The sequence below is a fragment of the Triticum dicoccoides genome, chromosome 5B (assembly GCF_002162155.2).
Source record: "Triticum dicoccoides isolate Atlit2015 ecotype Zavitan chromosome 5B, WEW_v2.0, whole genome shotgun sequence".
NCBI lineage: Eukaryota > Viridiplantae > Streptophyta > Magnoliopsida > Poales > Poaceae > Triticum > Triticum dicoccoides.
In genome coordinates this window covers 149,938,870-149,959,542 of record NC_041389.1, presented here as the reverse complement: position 1 = coordinate 149,959,542, position 20,673 = coordinate 149,938,870, and the positions used below count along the sequence as shown (strand labels likewise).

At 45.7% G+C, this 20,673-nt stretch overlaps 1 protein-coding gene and 1 long non-coding RNA gene across 2 annotated transcripts; both read right to left on the bottom strand.

The window, feature by feature from the left end:
• Positions 1 to 4,539: 4,539 nt before the first annotated feature.
• Positions 4,540 to 6,729, bottom strand: LOC119305314. Its single transcript, XR_005148612.1, has 4 exons — positions 6,349 to 6,729; positions 5,548 to 5,663; positions 5,321 to 5,451; positions 4,540 to 4,823 (listed from the first exon to the last, which is right to left on the bottom strand). It is a non-coding gene; the product is annotated as an uncharacterized LOC119305314 (long non-coding RNA).
• Positions 6,730 to 6,947: 218 nt separating this feature from the next.
• LOC119307926 lies at positions 6,948 to 20,101 on the bottom strand. Its single transcript, XM_037584023.1, has 12 exons — positions 19,840 to 20,101; positions 19,403 to 19,697; positions 16,900 to 17,086; positions 16,771 to 16,820; positions 14,896 to 14,988; positions 14,717 to 14,805; positions 14,516 to 14,594; positions 14,095 to 14,177; positions 13,866 to 13,944; positions 12,970 to 13,693; positions 8,042 to 8,654; positions 6,948 to 7,426 (listed from the first exon to the last, which is right to left on the bottom strand). Exons 1-12 carry the CDS (start codon positions 19,869 to 19,871, stop codon positions 7,291 to 7,293), a joined length of 2,460 nt encoding a protein of 819 aa, XP_037439920.1. The 5' UTR covers positions 19,872 to 20,101; the 3' UTR covers positions 6,948 to 7,290.
• Between the last annotated feature and the right edge of the window lie 572 nt (positions 20,102 to 20,673).

The window sequence follows — 20,673 nt, the reverse complement described above, 5'->3', positions numbered from 1 at the left end:
TGGATCGGGGGGAGCAGAGGGAGGAGTGGGGAAGTGGGGCGGTTGGGGTTAGGGTTTGCGGGTGTGAGAGGGAGGCCTAAGTAGGCTAGGTGGTAGCGGGTGGGCCAGTCGGCTAGCGGCCTGGTGGGCCGAAGCCCACTGAGGGGGCTTTTACTTTCTTTTTGTTTTTGTTTTTTTTTTTTATTATTTTCCTTTTTATTTATTTTCCCTTTACTGTTTCCTTCAAACTTTAACTTAGTTCAATTTATAAAATGTCAAAATAGCACCTAAATTTAGTATGTCAAATATACCACTGCCACATTAATTTGCTACCCAAGCTAAAATAGTTTCGTAATTATTTAATATTTAAAAGAATTTAAATAATAATTTTTGCTACTGGTTTACTCAACTTATAGTATTTAAACATTTTATAAAGGTGTGGTTTCTCCACCATAATTTCCTATGCAATATTTGGTTCACTCCGAACATTTTAGTTTTAATATTTGAAAAGTTTTATTGTTTGCTAGATTTTGAATTTGAATTTGAATCGGTTTCGAACTGACGCGGGATTAGCAACAGTAATCGAAGTGGCGTGGCATCATTAGCAGAGGGTTGTTGTAGCTCAATTACCCGGGTGTCACAACTGACGCAGATTGGGCTGGCTGTCCCGACACTCAACGTTCCACGTCTGGCTATTGTGTCTTTTTCGGTGACTCTCTTGTCTCTTGGTCCTATAAACGGTAGCCTACTGTCTCCCATTCGAGTGCTGAGGCTGAGTACCGAGCTGTTGCCAACGTGGTCGCGGAGACTTGTTGGCTTCGTATCTTCTTGGTGAGCTTTGGATTCCACTTCCGAAAGCTACTATGGTCTTCTGCGACAACGTGTCGGCCACCTACCTCGCGGCTAATCCGGTGCAGCACAAGCGCACCAAACACATTGAGCTCGATGTTCACTTTGTGTGCGAGAAGGTTCAGTTGGGTCAGCTTCGTGTTCTTCACGTTCTGACTACCCAACAGTTTGCCGACATCATGACCAAGGGGTTGCCAACCGCTGCATTCCAGGAGTTTCGTTCCAGTCTTTGCATCACCGATGCTGACGCTTGGACTGCGGGGGGTGTTGAACCGTGATATCTTTGTATTTATTACCGACTGATTCTCCTATTATCTCTAGCCTTGTATAGCTGATTCCTAGAGATATTATAGGGTTAGTTGGCTTGTCACGCAAGACACCACCTGTATATATTGTAACCGACTCCGGTGGAATATAATTGAGTTGCATCCTATAGTCTTCTACACTATTGCCCTGCTTTCCTGGAAGTCTAATGAAGGGCTCTACAATGAAGTTGCAATTCTCTGTTGCCAGTGGTGTATGGGAGTCATCACCATGGGATCCTGGCCCATGGGCAGTTAAAAATTGTTTTCAAGTGCTTGTTGGATAGCAATTCTAGTGTTTTCGCATTGGTGAAACTAGTGATAAAATCCATCAGACCACATTGGGAAGGACAACCAAGCCCCTTATTTTGCATGGAAAATTATCTGGGTATTTTATTTGGAATATTCTGATGGTGAGGGAGACAAGCTCAGGCAACAACTACGTCAAGGAAGCAGAGAAGTTCTTGTAGTCAATGGACTGAAATCAACATGTGCCAATATTCAGGTAATTATTCAAGGCAAGAAGAGAGTTGTGAATTTGGCCAAACAACAGTTGTTGATTCTTGAGCCTGATGCTAGTATAATGTTACCGGAAGTGCTTCTTCCACCTAATATTCACTTGACACTGAAGATACTTAATGCTGCACCTAGAAACGCCAGTTTGATTTGCTTGCTGAAAGACATTAAGTACAGACCTGGTAACTTACCTGCTGCTCCTTTGTACTGTTCTTAAAAGCTCGACTTGGAATTGCATGGTCGATTGATTTGGCATGCTACATCATTGTGAAAAAGTACATGCAACCATTCTTTGCAGTACCAATGTCATACTCTATTCCTCATGGTCATTGTGCTGGGGTGATACATGACCTTGAGGTTCTGAATCCATGGCCACCACCTCTGTACTTGAGTATTCTGGTGCTCAGTTCCTTTAGAGGCAACATTTGCGTAGCAACCTCTGACCATTATTGGAATTATCAGTGTTGTTTTCAGCATGTCCAACAGAAAATTACTTGGGTTGCCCTTGCCCAGGCACTATTTCAAAAATCAGTGCAAATTTCCCTGCCGCAATGGAAGATTGCTTGGTCAATCAACGATGCTTTCTTGAAGTATATGCATTTCTGTTTTGCACTCCTGGAGGGGTTCCCTTTTCTCCTGGTGCCACTATAGCACAAAGCAAGAAAACCAATGACTGATCCTAGTCGTCACACAAATGTCTTAAGGGTAATATATGCGGGCCATCAATCGTGCTTTGCATCTAAATGTATTTGTTTTGTTTCTAGGTTGACAGGATCAGGTTTTTTTGGACCATATTTTTGGTGTGCGGGTGATGGATGTGCTTCACTTGGAGGAGATACCAACAAAACACATTGTCAAGAGGTGCATGAAGGATGTGAAGGTCTACTGCCCGGCCATCTCATGCAGTGCCAGAAAGACCAGTCGTTGAATGATGTTCTGATGGGCGATGCGAGTGTCGAAGCTTTCAAGCACATGTCAGCTGGTCTGAAAGATTTACTGGTGAGTTGTGCACCTTTAGGGGAGAAGAGGGATGGATTGGGATTTGAGGACAACAAGGTTGCGATGCCTGCAGGCATGTTGCCTAGCAATGGAGAGATTGCACTCCTAGCAAATGCTGATGCAGATCGGGAGGGAAGTGTTGGTCTTTCTGTGAGTGTCATAACACTTCAAGGGCTGGCGTCTCCGGAGAAGCAAAGGGAGATCAGCAGGCCGACAAGTAGCAAGGAGAAAGCACCATACGAGGGATTGAGCAAACTGACGAAGTTCTGTAGCATCTGCCATCCTGAAGGTCATAAAAGAAAAACATGCCTTGACCAGGGGGATGCACCCAAGCAAGCCTGGGAAATGCCAAGAATTATGGAATGGAAAGCCACCTTAGAAATACAGGCACACGACCACTTGGTGGTGCAGGAAATTAGATGTGAGAATAAAATTTAGTTGTGTAATTTGTAATCCGAGGATTTTCTGGTGTGTTTTTGTGCGCTATGCTCCACGCTTGTTACTTCAGTGCGTGAAGTTTGTATCGTTGTAACGCTGAGTGAACTTCGTTGAATTGTTATGTAACGTTGAGTAAACTATGTTGAAGTGTTCTGAAGATGCACATCTCTGTATTTTTATGTCATCAGACAGCGGAGAGATGTAGATTGAGCATATTGTACATGCATTGATGATGGCAGGTGGCACATCTGGTGTACTAGTCAGCTTGCAGTGTCGCATGTGTGGGTTGACTGCCGTGGGATTCAAATTTTGCTGCTGGCTGAGTAAATGCGTTTTTGGAAAAACCGAATGGAGGCTGTGTAAGGCGGACGGCTCAGGCTGGCACAAAAAAATCACTGGGCCGTGCGCCCGAAGCCTGTTCCGGCTGTGAGGTGACGCCCCCTCGCAATGAATGCGCCCAAGGTCCACACATTGTTTATATTTGATACGAGAGGAATACAGATGAGAATACAAGACAAGGCGTGCATCCACACGTGAGCAGATGGATGAGATTTCGCGAACCAACCTGTGGTTGTATGGTTAGAGAGACTGTGGTATCCCTAGCCCATCAGGGTTCAAATCCTGGTGCTCGCATTAATTCCTGGATTTATTTCAGGATTTCCGGCGATGCGCATTCAGTGGGAGGAGACGTTCCCGTCAACGACGATGCGCTTATGACGACTTCGTAAATCTCAAGATGATATGCCGGCTCAGTCTTTCGGAGGTGCTCATAGGGGTAGGATGTGCGTGTGTGCATTCATAAAGATGAGTGTGTGCGCGTGTATATAAGCGCTTGTGTCTGTACTGATGTTCAAAAAAAATGAATGAGATTTCAGGAGCAGCTGAGCCTGGGTTCAGAATCGAATTTTCCAAAATACTTCCTCTATAAACAAATATAAGACGTCAGTTAGACTTCGACCTATGACACCCACCAATCCACGCATCCTGTCATCACTCTACTAGACCACCGACTGACGTCAACGAGTCACGATGCATCGGGAGCAACTAGTATAGAAAATGAGCCTAGGGTGCAAAAATAGAAAAACAAACCTGAGCCGTTAGATGCAGCATCATTGGTACAGATTGAGGTGGAGGGTTCTCAATGTACATTTCAAGAAACCCCCCTACAACTAGTTACATATAAAAGATAACTTTTGCAGTAACCACCTCAAAGCTCTCATATACCATACAACTCTTCATTAATAAGACTACTTTTCAGATCTGTACAGATACCTTCTCGTCTTAGATTTATAAAAAATCTGCACATATGTACTGCGTGAAGCTTCTGTGTATCTAATTTCGTCAGTAACTTGTGTTACATCACGAATCATACAAGAAATCCGAACATGTTCGTCACTAAAAAGTATATGAGCATCATCCGAAATATCTTTCAGTACATGAAAATTAATTCATCAACTTCAAGCAAACATATATTTCAAACAGCATGATCACAATCATGAACCATCAGAAGAGACATACATATATATCCAGTGTTACATCGCATTAGAGGATCATTTGTGGTACATCATGGGCAAGACTGACTATGAACGACGAAAATAAATCACAGCTCAACAAGCAGTGCCATTAGAAACTGCATCAACTTGTCTAGAATGATGTTACAGAACAGAAAAGCTACAGCCTTTTGCCTCCCATTCTAGTGCTTCTTGCTCATCAAGCTTCTTGTGCTGGGACAGATCAAACCTAACAAATACAGTTCAGTTAGCACAGGTCCGTGCAAGTGTCATATGTTCACACTTGATGAAGTTTTAACATAGCCTCAAGCAGATTACAAGTTTCAAGGACCGCGTAAGAGCAGAAATAGCAATGCGAAAAAATGGCAACGAACAAAAAGGCAGTTTTATGACTGTCCTGCAGATGCAGATTATTATTCTAATTCAACAGTACAAAACAAAGAATGATGGCATGCATTACATTATGCTTTGTAGTAACTAGTACTACAACACAACATGACCAATAGTACTAAACACAGGTTGTGAACATTTATAGGACCTTGTAGTTTCAACCATAAAATCTCTCGGTTGTTCACATTAGCGCCTACGGCCTGTTCCGCACCTATGGTGTGGCATGGACATGATACATGATAAGGGTGTATATTTTCCTATGCAACATTAACAAAATCATGGAACATGGACAGAAGTGAAAAGTTTACATTACATAAAATCCAGAAGTGTGTGTACCTCTTGAAAGCACGATTGTTTCTTTTTCAGTGTACTAGAATCAGTAATGACAAGCATTGGGGAAGTAATCTCTGCAAACGAGCTCCCATTGCTGAAATCTTGATTTTGAGCACTATTGACCGATTCCATGGCTGCAAACAATTTTGTAGGAAACAACATCACACAAGGGATTAACAAAATGTTAGGTATCTCAACAGATTATTTACTTTCTTAGACGGATTTCTCACCTGATAGTGCCGGTGCATATGTTGTGGCCGTTGCAACTATGGGCTCTCCTAATGGCGAAGTAGCGCTGCTCCCCTCCATTACTGAATCCTCAGATGAGATATTTTTTTCACTTGTCCTGAATTGAGAATTGCAAAGTCAAAAATGAGATTATCTTTTGTAGTTCAGACGTTAGGCACAAGCATCAGATAAAGGACGCAGCCTAGGGCAACAGTCTTTATATTTGAATGTATACTAGGACACTTCCAATTGTTGGCCCTGTATGCATAAATTGTTGACCCACGATGCCACCATCTTTGGGAATCATAATTCATATACACTGGGACACTTCTTACTATTCCCTGTTTAAATGGATCAATTTTCAGCGGTGAATCATGTATACGTGAATCAAAATTTTGATATGCTGACAAATGGACCAATATCATTTTTTTTGCCTAGCAGAATCAATTTAATTTCTTTCCAGCTTTTCAAGCTATTGACTCTGTATAAGAACTGCAGGTACTAATCTTTTTACTGAATTTTCCTGAAGTTCACGCCGGTGCGATTATCTACCATCCTCAACCTTCCAACTTGATCCTCCGGAATACTAATCAGTGAAACAAAATGTTCAACGAGAGTACCAAAACACCTAGAACAGTAGCAATGCACCATCAAATCGGAGTTGTTAAACTGCATCATTCACTCGAGATGAACAAGAAAATAGAACTAGAGAGATGCAGTACAAATCTACATGATAATAAAATTGGGATATAGCACAAATTTACTAGCAAACAAAAGTTGACACCTATTTAAAGGTGAACCACCTCGTCGCGCGGGCCGGTTGTGAAGGAGCCGAGGAGACCACCACCGGCTTGCCGGCGATGAGAGGGAGGAGGATGCGAGCTAATACTGGAGCATGAGGAAGCGACGAAGCCAACGCTACCGGAGCTTCAGAAGGGAGGCTGCGACGAGCAGCGGGGCGGAGGTTGCCGACGAGCTCCGATCTGGTCCGCCTCAAACCGGGACGCCACGCCACCCACACAACGGCAGGGAGCCGTCAAGAGTTGGAACAACATCGAAGAGGGATCTGTGCCGCCTCTACCGGGCGTACTCGCTCAGCTTGGAGGAGAGATCTGGGATGCGGCGGCGGCCTCCGTCGGGGAGATTTTGGTTCGTGCGCTGTATCTAGCTCTCTGGATTTGGGTTTGAACGACGAGGGCATGGGGACCGAAATAGCTTGCAGGAAGGGACTTTCTTGTAAATTCTGCGCACACAGCGACCCACCCAAATCTGGGCCATCAATTTCCCATCCGATGGTACATATCCATTTTTTCTATTTTAGCACCCTAGGCTCAGATTCTATACTAGTCATGCCCCGATGCATCTCAGCCAAAACAGGCAAGAACCATGGAAAACCCATCAGTAAACAAGGAAAAATGTAAGGAAAAACTCATTCGAACTCCTCATTCAACATCCACATGTACAAGACCATCACAACAGCACGCTAACCGCGTCTTTTACATCCATGGAAAACGAACTACTCTCCCAGTTGCTACACTAACGAATTCAATGGAAGCAAATGAGCTTCAAACAGCATGGAAAACAAGTCTGTTACGCTAGACTGATGACGTAACCGGCGCAAGGTTGCGCACTGTAACTCGTCCAGTCAGCGGCAGTATGTGGAGGAGCCACCACATGAGCAGCAGCTGCCGGGTGAACTCCGCCCGCCGCACTACCGGGAAGTGACGAGTAGATGGAGAAAGGTTTCATCTCTTTCCGCCCTTCGATCTTTGAGCTATCAATCGAACCGCCTGCTTTCCCAGCTCTAAGTTCTCAGAGCTACCATTATCTAACTGAACACAAAGCATGCCGCTGATGACATTAGATACCACACCTTGATGCCTGTCAAAAAGAATGACATTTAGTACCTGTTGCTAATTCAACAACAAACAAAAGGACTGACAAAGCGCGGGAGACAATACTAAGATTCACAACACCAAATCACCCCTTTTTGCTGCCCAGCAAAAATACTCAAAAGATTGATGCTGGGCAATACTACCATGCAATGCAAGAGCAGATAAAAGACTATGGTAAAGATCAATAGCGAACTCAGATTACTTGGATTATATAGATCCCCAGACCAAACCCATTTCTGATGGCAAAGTACCTGAGTTTCAGTAGATATGCTATGAACAACATTAACAAATACTCCCTCTGTAAACTAATATAAGAGCGTTTAGATCACTCTTATATTACTCCCTCCGTTCCTAAATATTTATCTTTTTAGAGATTTTAAATGGACTACCACATACGGATGTATATAGACATATTTTAGAGTGTAGATTCACTCATTTTGCTCCGTATGTAGTCACTGATTGAAATCTCTAGAAAGACAAATATTTAGGAACGGAGGGAGTAGTTTACAGAGGGAGTAACTCAAAACATAAGACAAATATTTAACCAGCACAATACAACAAACATAAAAGATAACAAGAATTTAGGCAAGAGGGAGCTCACCATTTGCCATCAGAAGCTAATTGGATCTCAATCCTCTTCCCAATTGCATCATTGCCCAACTTGCGCAGTATCCAGGTCGCATCCATTGCTTCGTCCCCTGTGCTCTGCCCATGCCTCTTGGATGGAGTACTGCCCTCTGAGCCATCCATCTTGTCTGTCGAAGGTCTTTTCCTCTTTGATCTCTGGCCTTTAGCAACATTTAAGTCCTCTTGCTGAGAAGCCCAGGTGGCCGGCTCCTCTGGTTGGGAAACCTGGGCACTTGGCTGCTCCAAATGTGGACGCTTAAATTTGAGTTTAAGCAACGAGGGCTTTAAGCTGTCAGGAGAGTTGTTGACAGGAACTGAAGCAGTGCCCTGGCTCTCTGTCAGCTGACTGGGAATAGATTGCCTATGTCCAAATGATCTGCTTCTTGTTCCACTTTCACTTGCATTTTCCATCCCAGAAATTAGAGCACTGCTCCTTTTTCCAGTTGCATGCTTTTTGGAGGTGCCCAGATCTCCCAAAAGGCTACTTCTTTGCTGTACTCCTGTCTCTCCAACTAGTTTCATTACACTTTTTTCCTTTTTACTACTCTTCGAGCTTTTGAAGTGGCTTGTTACATCAATTTTCCCTCCTGAAATATATAGCAAAAGGTGATTAAGCCACTTCAATCTTGAACACAGAATCAAGGGAAGAAATCTGAAGTAAATTAAGAGAAAACTTGCAACAGCAAAAATCAAGCAACAGCTTAAGCATCTAACATTGCAAAACAAGGGAAGCTAATAAATAAAAATCTACCTCCGTTCTAAAATACAGACGTTTATGCACAGAGCCTCCAACACACAACTTTGACCGTCATTAAGGGCAGCCCGGTGCATGTAGCTCCCGCTTGCGCAGGGTCGGGGAAGGGTCCGACCACTTTGGGTCTATAGTACGCAGCCTTTCCCTACATTTCTGTAAGAGGCTGTTTCCAGGACTTGAACCCGTGACCTCATGGTCACAAGGCAGCAGCTTTACCACTGCGCCAAGGCTCCCCTTCAACTTTGACCGTCATTCTTTCATACAAATGTAAGGAAATAAAATAAAAGGTTGCAGAATTATGAAGTTTAATGGAATATATAATGGTATTATTTTCTTTAAACCAATAGTCAAAGTTAGAGAACGTTGACTGCATGCTTTATAGGACATCATCTATTTTGGAACAGAGGTAGCATGACATATCAATACCAACAATGCAACTGCTCGGACAATAAGATGGGAAAATTATCAGGGGATGATAACGAGGTTACAAGAATGTCAGCACTGCGAATTAGATTGCAGTATATGAACCATAGGTTTGGCAATGTCTTTCTGGAACTGCCATCTCAGGGGTGGATAATATGGGTATTTGGAGTGCACATACAGGTAAGGATATGAACACTGAAGCACTGGACAAACCCTGCCTAAGAACCCAATCAGATACCTAGGTTGGAATGAGCAAACAGCTAACTGTTTTTAACAGAACAGCTAATATATATCATATGATTTCCAATTAAGCTTTTTTGGGAACCAGAATGAGTACTCCCTCCCCAATATGTTGGACGTATAAGTTTTGCAAGAATAACAAGGAGTCATAACAAATTTGTGGAATGTATTGCCCCAGTGTAATCATCTCATTCCAAATCGTGTGATGTCATAGTTATTAACACACCAAAAATAGCCGGTTCATCTCCTCAATCTCCGCTCGACAGATCACCATATCAAGAAATGCATACAACTCAATCTCCACTGGCAAACCGCAAATTCTCTTTTAAGGGTGGATCACATTACGGAGGTTCTGATCCAAATTTTATGGAAACAAGTGTGAGCCATGCATGCACGGGAAAGAAATCTCAGAAGGCTGAGCAGAGGGTATTTTCAGAACTAAGGTGGCAAAATAACTAATAAGCCTTACAAATTGGAGAATGGTGGATACACCCTACATATTCTTAAGGAGTACTAAGCAATTCAATATTACCAAATCAGGCAATATGTCTAGTAGTAAAAACAGGACCGGATAGCCGGTTGGACCAGAAGAAGACAGAACAGGTGACCTTAGCTGTTTCTTAAGCTCCACAGACCGTCTGTTAGAGTACGTAATAGGCCTGGGCTGACGGTACAGCCCGTTAGTCTTAGGGTTAATTAGAGATAAGGGTCGCTTGCTTAGGGGTCAAGTAAGCCTTGCTTGGCAGTCAAGTAAACCTCTCTATATAAGGAGAGGAGATGTATCAATCTAATCAAGCAAGAATTAAGAAGGAAATCCCTTCCCTCTTGCCTGGCCGTGGGCAAAAGGCCCCCGGCCGGCCCTCTCGCGCCCTCCTTCTAGCAGCGTCATAACAATTTGGTATCAGCTAGCTTCGGTTCGATCATGTCTTCACCGCCGCCAAGCCCGTCTCTTCCGCTGCCGGTCACCTCGTCGCCTCCGGCGACCACCACGACTGTCGCCCCGCTCCTGCCCGCGTCGGGATCCTCCGTCGCGCCCGCCCCCGCCCCCGCCGTCCTCACCCCGGAGGAGGTGTTCGGGGTGCTGCAGGACCTAACCCAGGCGGTCCAGGAGATCCACATGTTCTTGGCCGGGTCCTACGGGCTGCCCCCGGCTGCGCCGCCCATCGCCGCCCCCGCGCCGCCGTGGCTGCCGCCGCACCAGGCGGCCTTTGCCGGGCCACTGCAGCTGCCATCCATCGCCACCACCGCCCAGCCCTGGCTGCAGTGGCAGCCGCCGCTCCTAGCGGCCTCCGCCGCGCCCGGCGCTTTGCCGCAGCAGCCACCGCCGGTCAGCTCTGCCGCCCAGTATGGGATGCCCTACGACGGGACTGCAACGACCTTGTTCCCATCAGCGCCGCCGCCATCCCAGGGCGTCCACATCCAGCAGATCAAGTCCCCACCGGCGCAGTCACCGCTTCCGTCTTGGATCGCTACCCGCCACGTGTCGGCGGCGGTGAGGCTGCAGGCTGCTGCGCGCGGCCTCCTAGCGCGTCGGCGTGTGCGGGAGATGCGTGGTCTGCAGTTGCCGCTCCTCCAAGTTGCCCTTCGCTGCGACCTCGATCTCGTCCGCTGCGTCGGGGATCTTGGGCATGCGGTTTCCCCCACGGGCGGCGGGCATGCTGGTTTCCCCGTGGGCAGCGACCTCAAAGTCTGCGATATCGGCGGTTGGGGGGGCGCACCCCTCCTCGACATTCTCCATCGCAAGCCCTCCACTCTTCCCTATGTAGTGCAGACCAACAGCCATACACATGCACTCCTTTTGTCCACGTGGTGTCCATGGATCCAGCTGGCTGTACACGTGCACGTCCAAAATAAAGCGTCCCAGTCTATTTCAGTTTGAGAGTAATAACACAAGCCGAGATGTAAAAGGCTTGTTTTTAGGTGTTAGGTTTGTGCTCGAGGACAAGCTGCATGTCCAGGTGGGGTGTAGTGTTAGAGTACGTAATGGGCCTGGGCTGACGGTATAGCCCGTTAGTCTTAGGGTTAATTAGAGATAAGGGTCGCTTGCTTAGGGGTCAAGTAAGCCTTGCTTGGGAGTCAAGTAAACCTCTCTATATAAGGAGAGGAGATGTATCAATCTAATCAAGCAAGAATTAAGAAGGAAATCCCTTCCCTCTTGCCTGGCCGTGGGCAAAAGGCCCCCGGCCGGCCCTCTCGCGCCCTCCTTCTAGCAGCGTCATAACACCGTCCCAGCCACCGGACTGGTGAAAAGCGGTCGACCGGGTATCTTTGTGCAAACCAGGCAGCGGAACGGGTGGAGGCGAGAAAAATGTAATCCGTGCTGGATGATCCGAACCCGGGTCACCTAGGCAGTAGGCCGAAGCCCAACCATGGCATATGATAACCAACTCGCCTCAGGTCAGCTATTGTTCAATAGAAGAAATTCTATTTTGCCTTTTTCTACTATATATACTATAATGTTCAGGATACCGGTAACTAGTACCATATCGGTCAGGTGTTGAGTAGGGATAAATAGCAAAGTTCAAAAAAGCACTAGGTGTAAATTATGCGTTTGACCACCTATTTGCGCCTTGATAGCTTATGCGCTGCTTAGGCGCGATTAGGAGTTCCGTACACGATCGCTAGTGTGAAGAAATAAGCAAGATGAGGTGACCTAGCCCATTAAAGCACCAGCCCATCTATCCTTATTCTTCTCTTATTAAAACCTCCTGTGTGTGCACAGTCAACAAAAATGTTAGGGATCCTCCTCATGCCGCCTCTCTACCTCTTCCTCTCCCTTGCTGCACCCATGGCAACAAGCCAGCAAAGCTCGATTTCTCGACAGAGAATCTCAACCCGTTGCCGGAATAGATCGATTTGTCGTCGGAGTGGTCAAATCCTAGGGAGGTCAAATCCTCGCCAGGGAGATTGATCTCTCGCCTGAGAAACACAATTCCTCGACGGAGAAGGCTGATTTCTCGCCAGCCGCCTTTTTGAGCGCTTAGGGCCAAAGCGAGGCGTTATGCCAACACCCACCGCTTAAGCACGCTTAGGCGAGCGCCTAACAGCGCTTTTTGAACTATGATAAATAGACGAATTGGCCAGTCAATCGGCCAATATATCAGCTAATCAGCTATTCGGTAACACACCGAGTAGCGATTAACTGACCGAGATGCCGATTAACTGGCCAGTATTTGGAACATTTTTGAGTATATAATGGTCCGAATATCAAACTGGATGAACCAGCATCCTGACTTGTTTGGTCACAAGTCCAGTTCTTAAAATTATGCCAATATGGCAACATATGTCAATTGAAAGTTTATGAGGACAAATGCCCACAAAATAGCTATAATTTCATAGCTGTCTATAGGAGACCTTTAGTAACGTCTCAAATTAGTAAATTACTAGTAGTTACTAGCACAGAAGTTTGTACATACATGCCAGATACAATATATCAAGCAAACTAAAAAGATAAATGGCAAAGCAAAACAAAATAAGGCACGTACCATGCATCAAAGCAAGCTCTTGCTCTTTATGAGAATTGGACATTTCAGACTTAGGAGAGCCACTTTTACTTTTGTGACGGGTTCCAAGATGAATAACCAACTTGGTACCTTTCCCTGTGTCACCCTTGGCATTATTTTCCTCACCTATATCTTTGAAATGCAGGCTCGGCACCTTACTGCCTTTGATTTTGACTTTTGGTATCATATCTGCACTGTTTGTTGCAGCTTTCGCAGATGTGGATTTCAGATCCTTCTCTGAACTTCGAGTTGAAGATAAAACAAACACATTCTCATTATTCTTGAAAGAATTCCTGTCATGATTAACATCTACAGTATGATCTCCCAAGTGACTACTCATTGATTTGACTTCATGCCTTCTCTCAAGAAATATCTCATTCGGATCAGCAACTGACTTATTACCTTGATTGCCTTTTTTCTTGGAATGCTTCTTATTCGTCCCTGAGTTCTTAGGAACATTCTTTTCTTGTTCAGATTGATCTAATGGAGGCTTACTGCTGTTACTTTTGAAAGAGAATTTTAGTGTGTTTCTACCATCATTTTTCAATACTAATGCACCGAGTCTTTCATCGTCCGAGTTTGGACAAGGTGTCACATCTTCTAAAGAAGGCAGTCCAGCAGCAGCCCTTAAACTAACCATAAGATCATGATCAACAATGTTCCTCCTCTTCCAAAGCTCCCTAACTGCATCTTCTGCATCCCTGATCTGAAGAGAGCAAAAGGCGCGTAAGATAACAGAGTATTCCCTCCGTCCCAAAATAAGTGTCGCTGATTTGGTACAAATTTTATACTAATTTAGTACTAAATCAGCAACACTTATTTTGGAATGGAGGGAGTGTAATACAGCGATGAGAAACCATGAAAGAATTATATATTACCTGGGAGCATTCACCACGGCATGATGCGCATGTATACTGGAGATTTTGGTCAGCTTGGAACTGCTGGTACTTTTCCTCGCTGCATAATTATATGGAAAGTCAGTAAAGCGTAGTACACCACAGAAGTGAAAATCTTGAAGTATCAAGGCACTAAACACTAGATTCAGAGAAGGCAACAAATACGAGTGGGTTAATTTAAACAAAATGAGGGGTTGACGTTCAGAAAGACCTGATGCCATCACATTCAATATGTACCCACTTTTCACAAACGTCGCAGCAAACCATAGGTATCACTTCAGAATCTCTATAAACCTGAAAAGGGGTGAACCAAGCAACAGAAAAGGTATCTCAGCGGAAGTTAGCATGGAAAAACTCCGCAACACATTATGGTGTATATGACCCAACATTGCTTAGTACATTTTAAACTTAAGAAAAAAAGTCTCAATAAGAAACTTTCAGCTATAGACAAACAGGATCCTCATTTTAAGGCATCACGCATAGCATATGGTCACTATATTAGAAGAGAAAGAGCAGCTGGAGAGAAACAAAACATTTTCTAATACCCTGAAATTTAACAGGGCACATGATAAAATCGTTCTGTGTAGAAGGACAGTAGTCATGCCAAGAGAGAGTAAAAGGGAAGGAGGTACCTTCAAGCAAACTGGACAGTAGTTTCCTTTCACAAACAACCGCCCACAAGCATCACAGCATGTGTACCCCAAAAACCACCTGCGCACCAAAACTCGCAATAACGTATATAAGCACGACACATAAAGTGGCAAATACGTGATAAAAAGATCTTAAGTAAATTTCAGAACAATATCATTCATCCGCATTAGTGGTTTAAGTACCTTGTGCTATGGCCACTCCCAGGTACACCAGATCCACAGCTGTGACACCTTGTGTGTTTTGGACATAAATATGGTCCATGAGTAACATTCTGCAACGTTGTAAAGTTCACTGTTAAGTGACGAGCCCCACATATTCAATTTGTAGAAAGCAGAATGAGGAAGGTGCACAATAGGTGTACCTTGTGTGAGGGTTGCTGACAGTAACAGTGATAGGCTCCATCACACCTTTTACAGAACATTAACTTATTGGGATCACCAGGCCGCCGACACACCTAAATACGTGTTTATTTACACAGAATTAGGCAAAGAATCTGGGTTCATTTCCCTCTTTACCAAGAAAGCTGGCGGTAACTAAGGCATAACAAACGTTCTACACGGTGCAAAGATGCTACTCCCTCCGTCCCACATTAATTGTCGCTCAAACAGATGTATCTAGCACTGAAATACGTCAAGATACATCCGTTTCAGCGACAATTAATATGGGACAGAGGGAGTACTCTACAACTGCTCATATAGGAACATGGAGGAGAACTTCAAAATTAATTATGATCAAACGTAAGTATTTGCTGATTTGGAAGGTAATGGCCACCACAATAACAGTTGATGCATATACAAATATTAGAGCTCTTAGATAATGCAAAATGTATGCTACAATTTTCATAAACTGCACCAACTCAAAAAGGATTTAAACTCTAGTCATGTACCAGCATACGGAAGCCAAAATTAATAGTACTAGAGAACTGTTAGGGTGCGTTTGGTTCAGTGGCTATCCCCGGATGGCCAGGAATAGCCACTTTTTAGGTGGTTATCAGGTGTTTGGTTCAACAGAGAGAAGGGATGGCCAGGGATATGGGTAGAGCCAAGATTCCCCGTATGCTATCAAAACAAGGCTGAGCGCGTCCGCGAAAATCTCGTGGACATAGCCAAGCACCCGCGTGCATCGCTAGCTTCACCGCGAAACGTTTTCTTCTCTTCTGTCACCTCTCTTCCGCTATATGGCCTCTTCGCTTGACTTAGTCAGCTGCCCAGATTGCGCGAGACCGTGGCACATCAAAGGCGAGGGTGGTGGCTGCCTCCAGGGCTTGGGGCGGCAGATCCTGATGGTGCTGGGCGGCAGGGCCGGCCAAGGCGCGAGGCAGTGAAGCCAGCCATGGCACGGTGGCGGGGCCGACAAGGGCACGCAGGGCGGCGGAGTCATCCATGCCGCAGGCCGACCAAAGAGCACGGCGAGGAAGACCAAAGGCGGAGCCAGCCTGATGATGCATCTGCGCTGCCCTGGGGTGGGGCGCCGGCTCAATGTAGAGCCTTGTAGGTGCTCGCTGAGTGAGCTCGTGTCCGGCGGCATGAGGGCGCATGGCACACAGCGGCAGTCCCTCTAACCTCTGTCTGTTACCTCCTCCCATTGAATTTGTCTTCCTCTGTTGCATAATTGCTTTTGAGGCAACTGCCAACCCCAACGAACATGAGTAGGCTGTAAATATGAACCGTGAAGTATTCTGTTCTGTATATACAGTTTTTAATGATTGCATACTTAGTTAAATTAGTGTTTGTAATCTGAAACTTAGAGATACCACGATCGTGTTTCTCGCAAACTTTTGCCCCAACTTCATTCAACTGTTGATTTGTTCCCATGTCCACATATACATACACATTATGCTCGGTCTTGACTTGGATTACATTTCTTGAGTAGGCATAATTGGATATCTAGTTGCATTGATGGACGTGCACCATGTAATAAGCAACATGTAATTTTATGTTGTAATTACGAGGTAATCTCACCACCTCAATAGAAGGTTACTCGAACTCTTATCCACCAGACCACCACTCGTCCGTTCATCCCTCAAACCAAACATGCAGTGGTTATCTTCAACCACTTGTGCATTCTACTCAACCAAACAAAAAAAGTGGCTATCCCTAACCAGGTGGTTGGAGATACCCACAACCACTCAATCCCTTCAATCAAACACACCCTTAAATACTTCTGGTGTCACAAAAACTCTGATTGGGAAATACACATGTACAAGGTAAGGATAATGATGTTATAGACAACCAACCTCACAGCTGCGGCAAGATGAACAGATCCACGAGCTCCAGTGGAAGAGATCTAGATGGAATGGATATCATCAAAGGATACAGAAGACAATGTTTTTAAGACGCACGCAGGGAATAATTTTTTAAATTACCTCTATGTTCACCCCAATTTTTCACACACTTCTTATGATACTTCTTGTTGCAGAGTTTGCATGGAACCATTTTGGCAGCTTTTGAGCTGCCCTCGTTTTCTCCAGAGAAGCATAAGCGGCACATAACCTTGACAGCAGCATTCCCTTGATCTTCTCGATCCGAGTCATCTTCATCTCCTTCAGCCTCCTGGGAGAAGTATAAAATAATATTTTAAGAAGGTATTTAGTTGTGAACTCCACTGTTCCAGCATAGAAGTACAAAACTACCCGTAATAATGATGAACTGACAAAGAATCAGGAATCTCATTGGCTAGTTATAAATTCTGCGCCATTTCTAATTGAAGAAAGTCCACTTTACAACCTTAAGTCTCACTGAAGCTCACATTACAACCTTCAGACAGTTTATTTTTAACCCTGAACTATGAAATCCGTTCACTTTATAACCTTGTCTCCGTCTCAGATGGTTTCGTACCGACTCAGATGTCACACGACTCGGATACAACTTATCTGCATCAGCAAACTACATAAAGAACTTATCTATCTTGTTATTAAGGCTGCTAAGTTTTTTTACGTAGTTTGCTGATGTGTCAGTCCACTGAAGTGGATAAGTTGTCCAGGTTGTCCCACACGTAGCATCTGAGTCAGCACGAACCATCTGAAACGGGACCAACAACAACAACAACAAAGCCTTTAGTCCCAAACAAGTTGGGGTAGGCTAGAGGTGAAACCCATAAGATCTCGCAACCAACTCATGGCTCTGGCACATGGATAGCAAGCTTCCACGCACCCCTGTCCATAGCTAGCTCTTTGGTGATACTCCAATCCTTCAGGTCTCTCTTAACAGACTCCTCCCATGTCAAATTCGGTCTACCCCGCCCTCTCTTGACATTCTCCGCACGCTTTAGCCGTGCACTATGCACTGGAGCTTCTGGAGGCCTGCGCTGAATATGCCCAAACCATCTCAGACGATGTTGGACAAGCTTCTCTTCAATTGGTGCTACCCAACTCTATCTCGTATATCATCATTCCGGACTCGATCCTTCCTCATGTGGCCACACATCCATCCCAACATACGCATCTCCACCACACCTAACTGTTGAACATGTCGCCTTTTAGTCAGCCAACACTCAGCGCCATACAACATTGCGGGTCGAACCGCCGTCCTGTAGAACTTGCCTTTTAGCTTTTGTGGCACTCTCTTGTCACAGATGCAAAAAGATAAGGGCTCAAAGCTGACCCCTGATGCAGTCAATGTTGTAAAAGTTAAATGGATTCTCTAGTGCAGGGTTAAAAAATAGTTTAGGAGTTGAAGGTTGCAATGCTAACTTTGGTGGGAGTCAAATGCCAAAACCGAGAAAAGCAGTATTTGATTACCAAATTTGGAAACAAAAAAGGCACCACGACTATAACAGCTAAATACAGCATATCAATAAGATATTGCTTCATTGAAACAAAAAACAGAACATATAAACTAGCTTATATATCTTACTGGAGCAGTTATCACGTTACTGCAAAGGTAAGTTCAATATACAGCAACATCGGCATGAATGCGTGATTAACGTAAATGAGAATCTCTGCGAGACACAGGTCCATTTCTCTTTCAGGGGTGTGGGGGGATGCACAAGTAATGCTTGCTCTCATTAAGCCACACGTCTGCATAATATACAGGTATACTCGTATATGGCTAAATTGTTCCTAGAACCAGGGCTCCCCCAGTGCATGCCTGCAAAGTATAGAGCAGCACCAACTATGCACAAGCACAAACAACACAGGGTAACTAAAAGAATCAAGACAAAACAACAATAAGTGAACTTCACACCATCATTTGCATCCAGAGCTCATAAGCCATCTACAGATCAGAAGCTCCATAGGCACCAAAAACTAGCACCAGTAATCACAGCACTTATTGAACACCAAAACATACCAACTTGGCCGTAGCATAACAAAACCTCAAAGAGAGAGCACGGCCATATACCCCTCTCAAAGTAATACACCGGAATCAGCAAAGGTCATGGTCAATTCCATCTGGCATAGCCCACGTGCATACAACCACTCAAGGGCATCGAAATTGCTCTGGGCCACACGAAACTGATGAGCTATGAGCCTATGAATGTCACAAACAACTGTATTTACCCAAAAATCCAAGCCTACTGGCTCTAAAATCTAACCAGAATTCCCACAAATACCTACCTGGAGCCAATACACACTCTTACAACCTCAGAACATAGAAGATGCAAACTTCTGCGCTAGCATATGATCTCCAGGCGGCCCATTATCATCCCAATTCAGACTTCCCAAGGAATCTACACAAAAACCTAGGGAAATTCGCAGTAACCAGACAGCTAAACAGACAACTGAACCCGAAATGCGCCTACACCGATATTAGCTAGAATCATCGTCATGAAGGCCACAAAAAAGCGCAAACCCTAGGTCCTTAACAACGAGGGGGAACCCAAGAGGAATAGCCCTAGGCAGAAGCAAGTGCGTCGTAGATTCGGCTCACCGGAGATCCATAGGCGCCCTCGAGGCGCCTGGCGAAGTCCTCCGCGGCGGCGGCCTGGCGCTGCATCGCCGCCCTGCACGCCTCGTCCTCGCCCTCCTCCGGCAGCTCGAGCGGCGGCACCTCCACCTGCACAGTGCCGGGCTCTCGGGCATCCCCCGCCCCCGCCACCGCCGGCCTCAGCAGCCACGGATCGGCGAGGAAGCCCTCGAGCGCCGCCGCGACGCCGGCCCATGCCCCGGCCCTCTTGTTGGCCCTCGCGGCGCCGAACCCTAGCTCGCAGTCGCAGACCCTCCGGCTGCACGAAGGAAGGAAGAGAGGCCCGGCCGGCCGTCAGCGCGAGAGAGGAGAAGCGGGCGGGCGGTGACGAGAGAGAGATACCGAGACCGAGATGGGGAGGGGGGAGGGGGAAGAGGAAGAGGAGTGTAACGTAAACATACCAAGTGATGGGGCACGCGACGTGAAACGCCATGGGAGGCGGGCGGGGCGAGATGGGGTGCTCGCTCGCTCGCTCGCCCGTCGCCACGGCCACCAGAGCCCGGAACCAGATGGGTTCGTTTGGAGGGGTGGGTGGCCGATTCAAACCGATTTGGGTGGGGATTCGCCTCCGTTTCGAAAACTTTGGGGGAGATTTCTCTTAATTTCGTTTGGACTGCGGAGGGGGGAGAGGGCAGCGAGGGTTCCTTTCCTTGGGACGGGGGAGCACGGGCACGGCGGAGATGGGAGCTCTTGCCGCTAGGTCCCTGGGGGGTGGGGGTTTTGTACCCACACCCTTTTTCTACGTGGGCCTGCGATGGGCCTCCCAGTACCAGGCCTGAGAATGAGGCTTTTTTTTCTCCCTATATTCGCTAGCCCATTAGTTCCAAGCGAACAAGACTTTTTCCACTAGCGATCATAGATGGATGAACAAGTTTCCTATGGCCTCGGTTTCACATCTCACATGCGCCACGTCGGATCACGCACCGATTTTGGTGGAGTTCGGAGATACAGATCGGTTGCAAGCACAGAAATCTTTTAAATACGAGGTGATGTGGGAATCACATGAAGGTTTTAAGGATGTGGTTCTAGCAGATTGGGAATCTAGCCCTCCATGTCTGTCGGTGGAGGATTTGAAACAAAAACTGCAAACCATCTCACAGGGCCTAGTTAAATGGAGCAGAGACACTTTCGGCAGCGTCCGGAAGGAAATAAAGAGGCTTAAGAAGGAGTTGGAAGATCTGCGGGCCGATCCAGCAAGGATAGCTCCCTCACATAATGAGTTGAAAATAAACCAA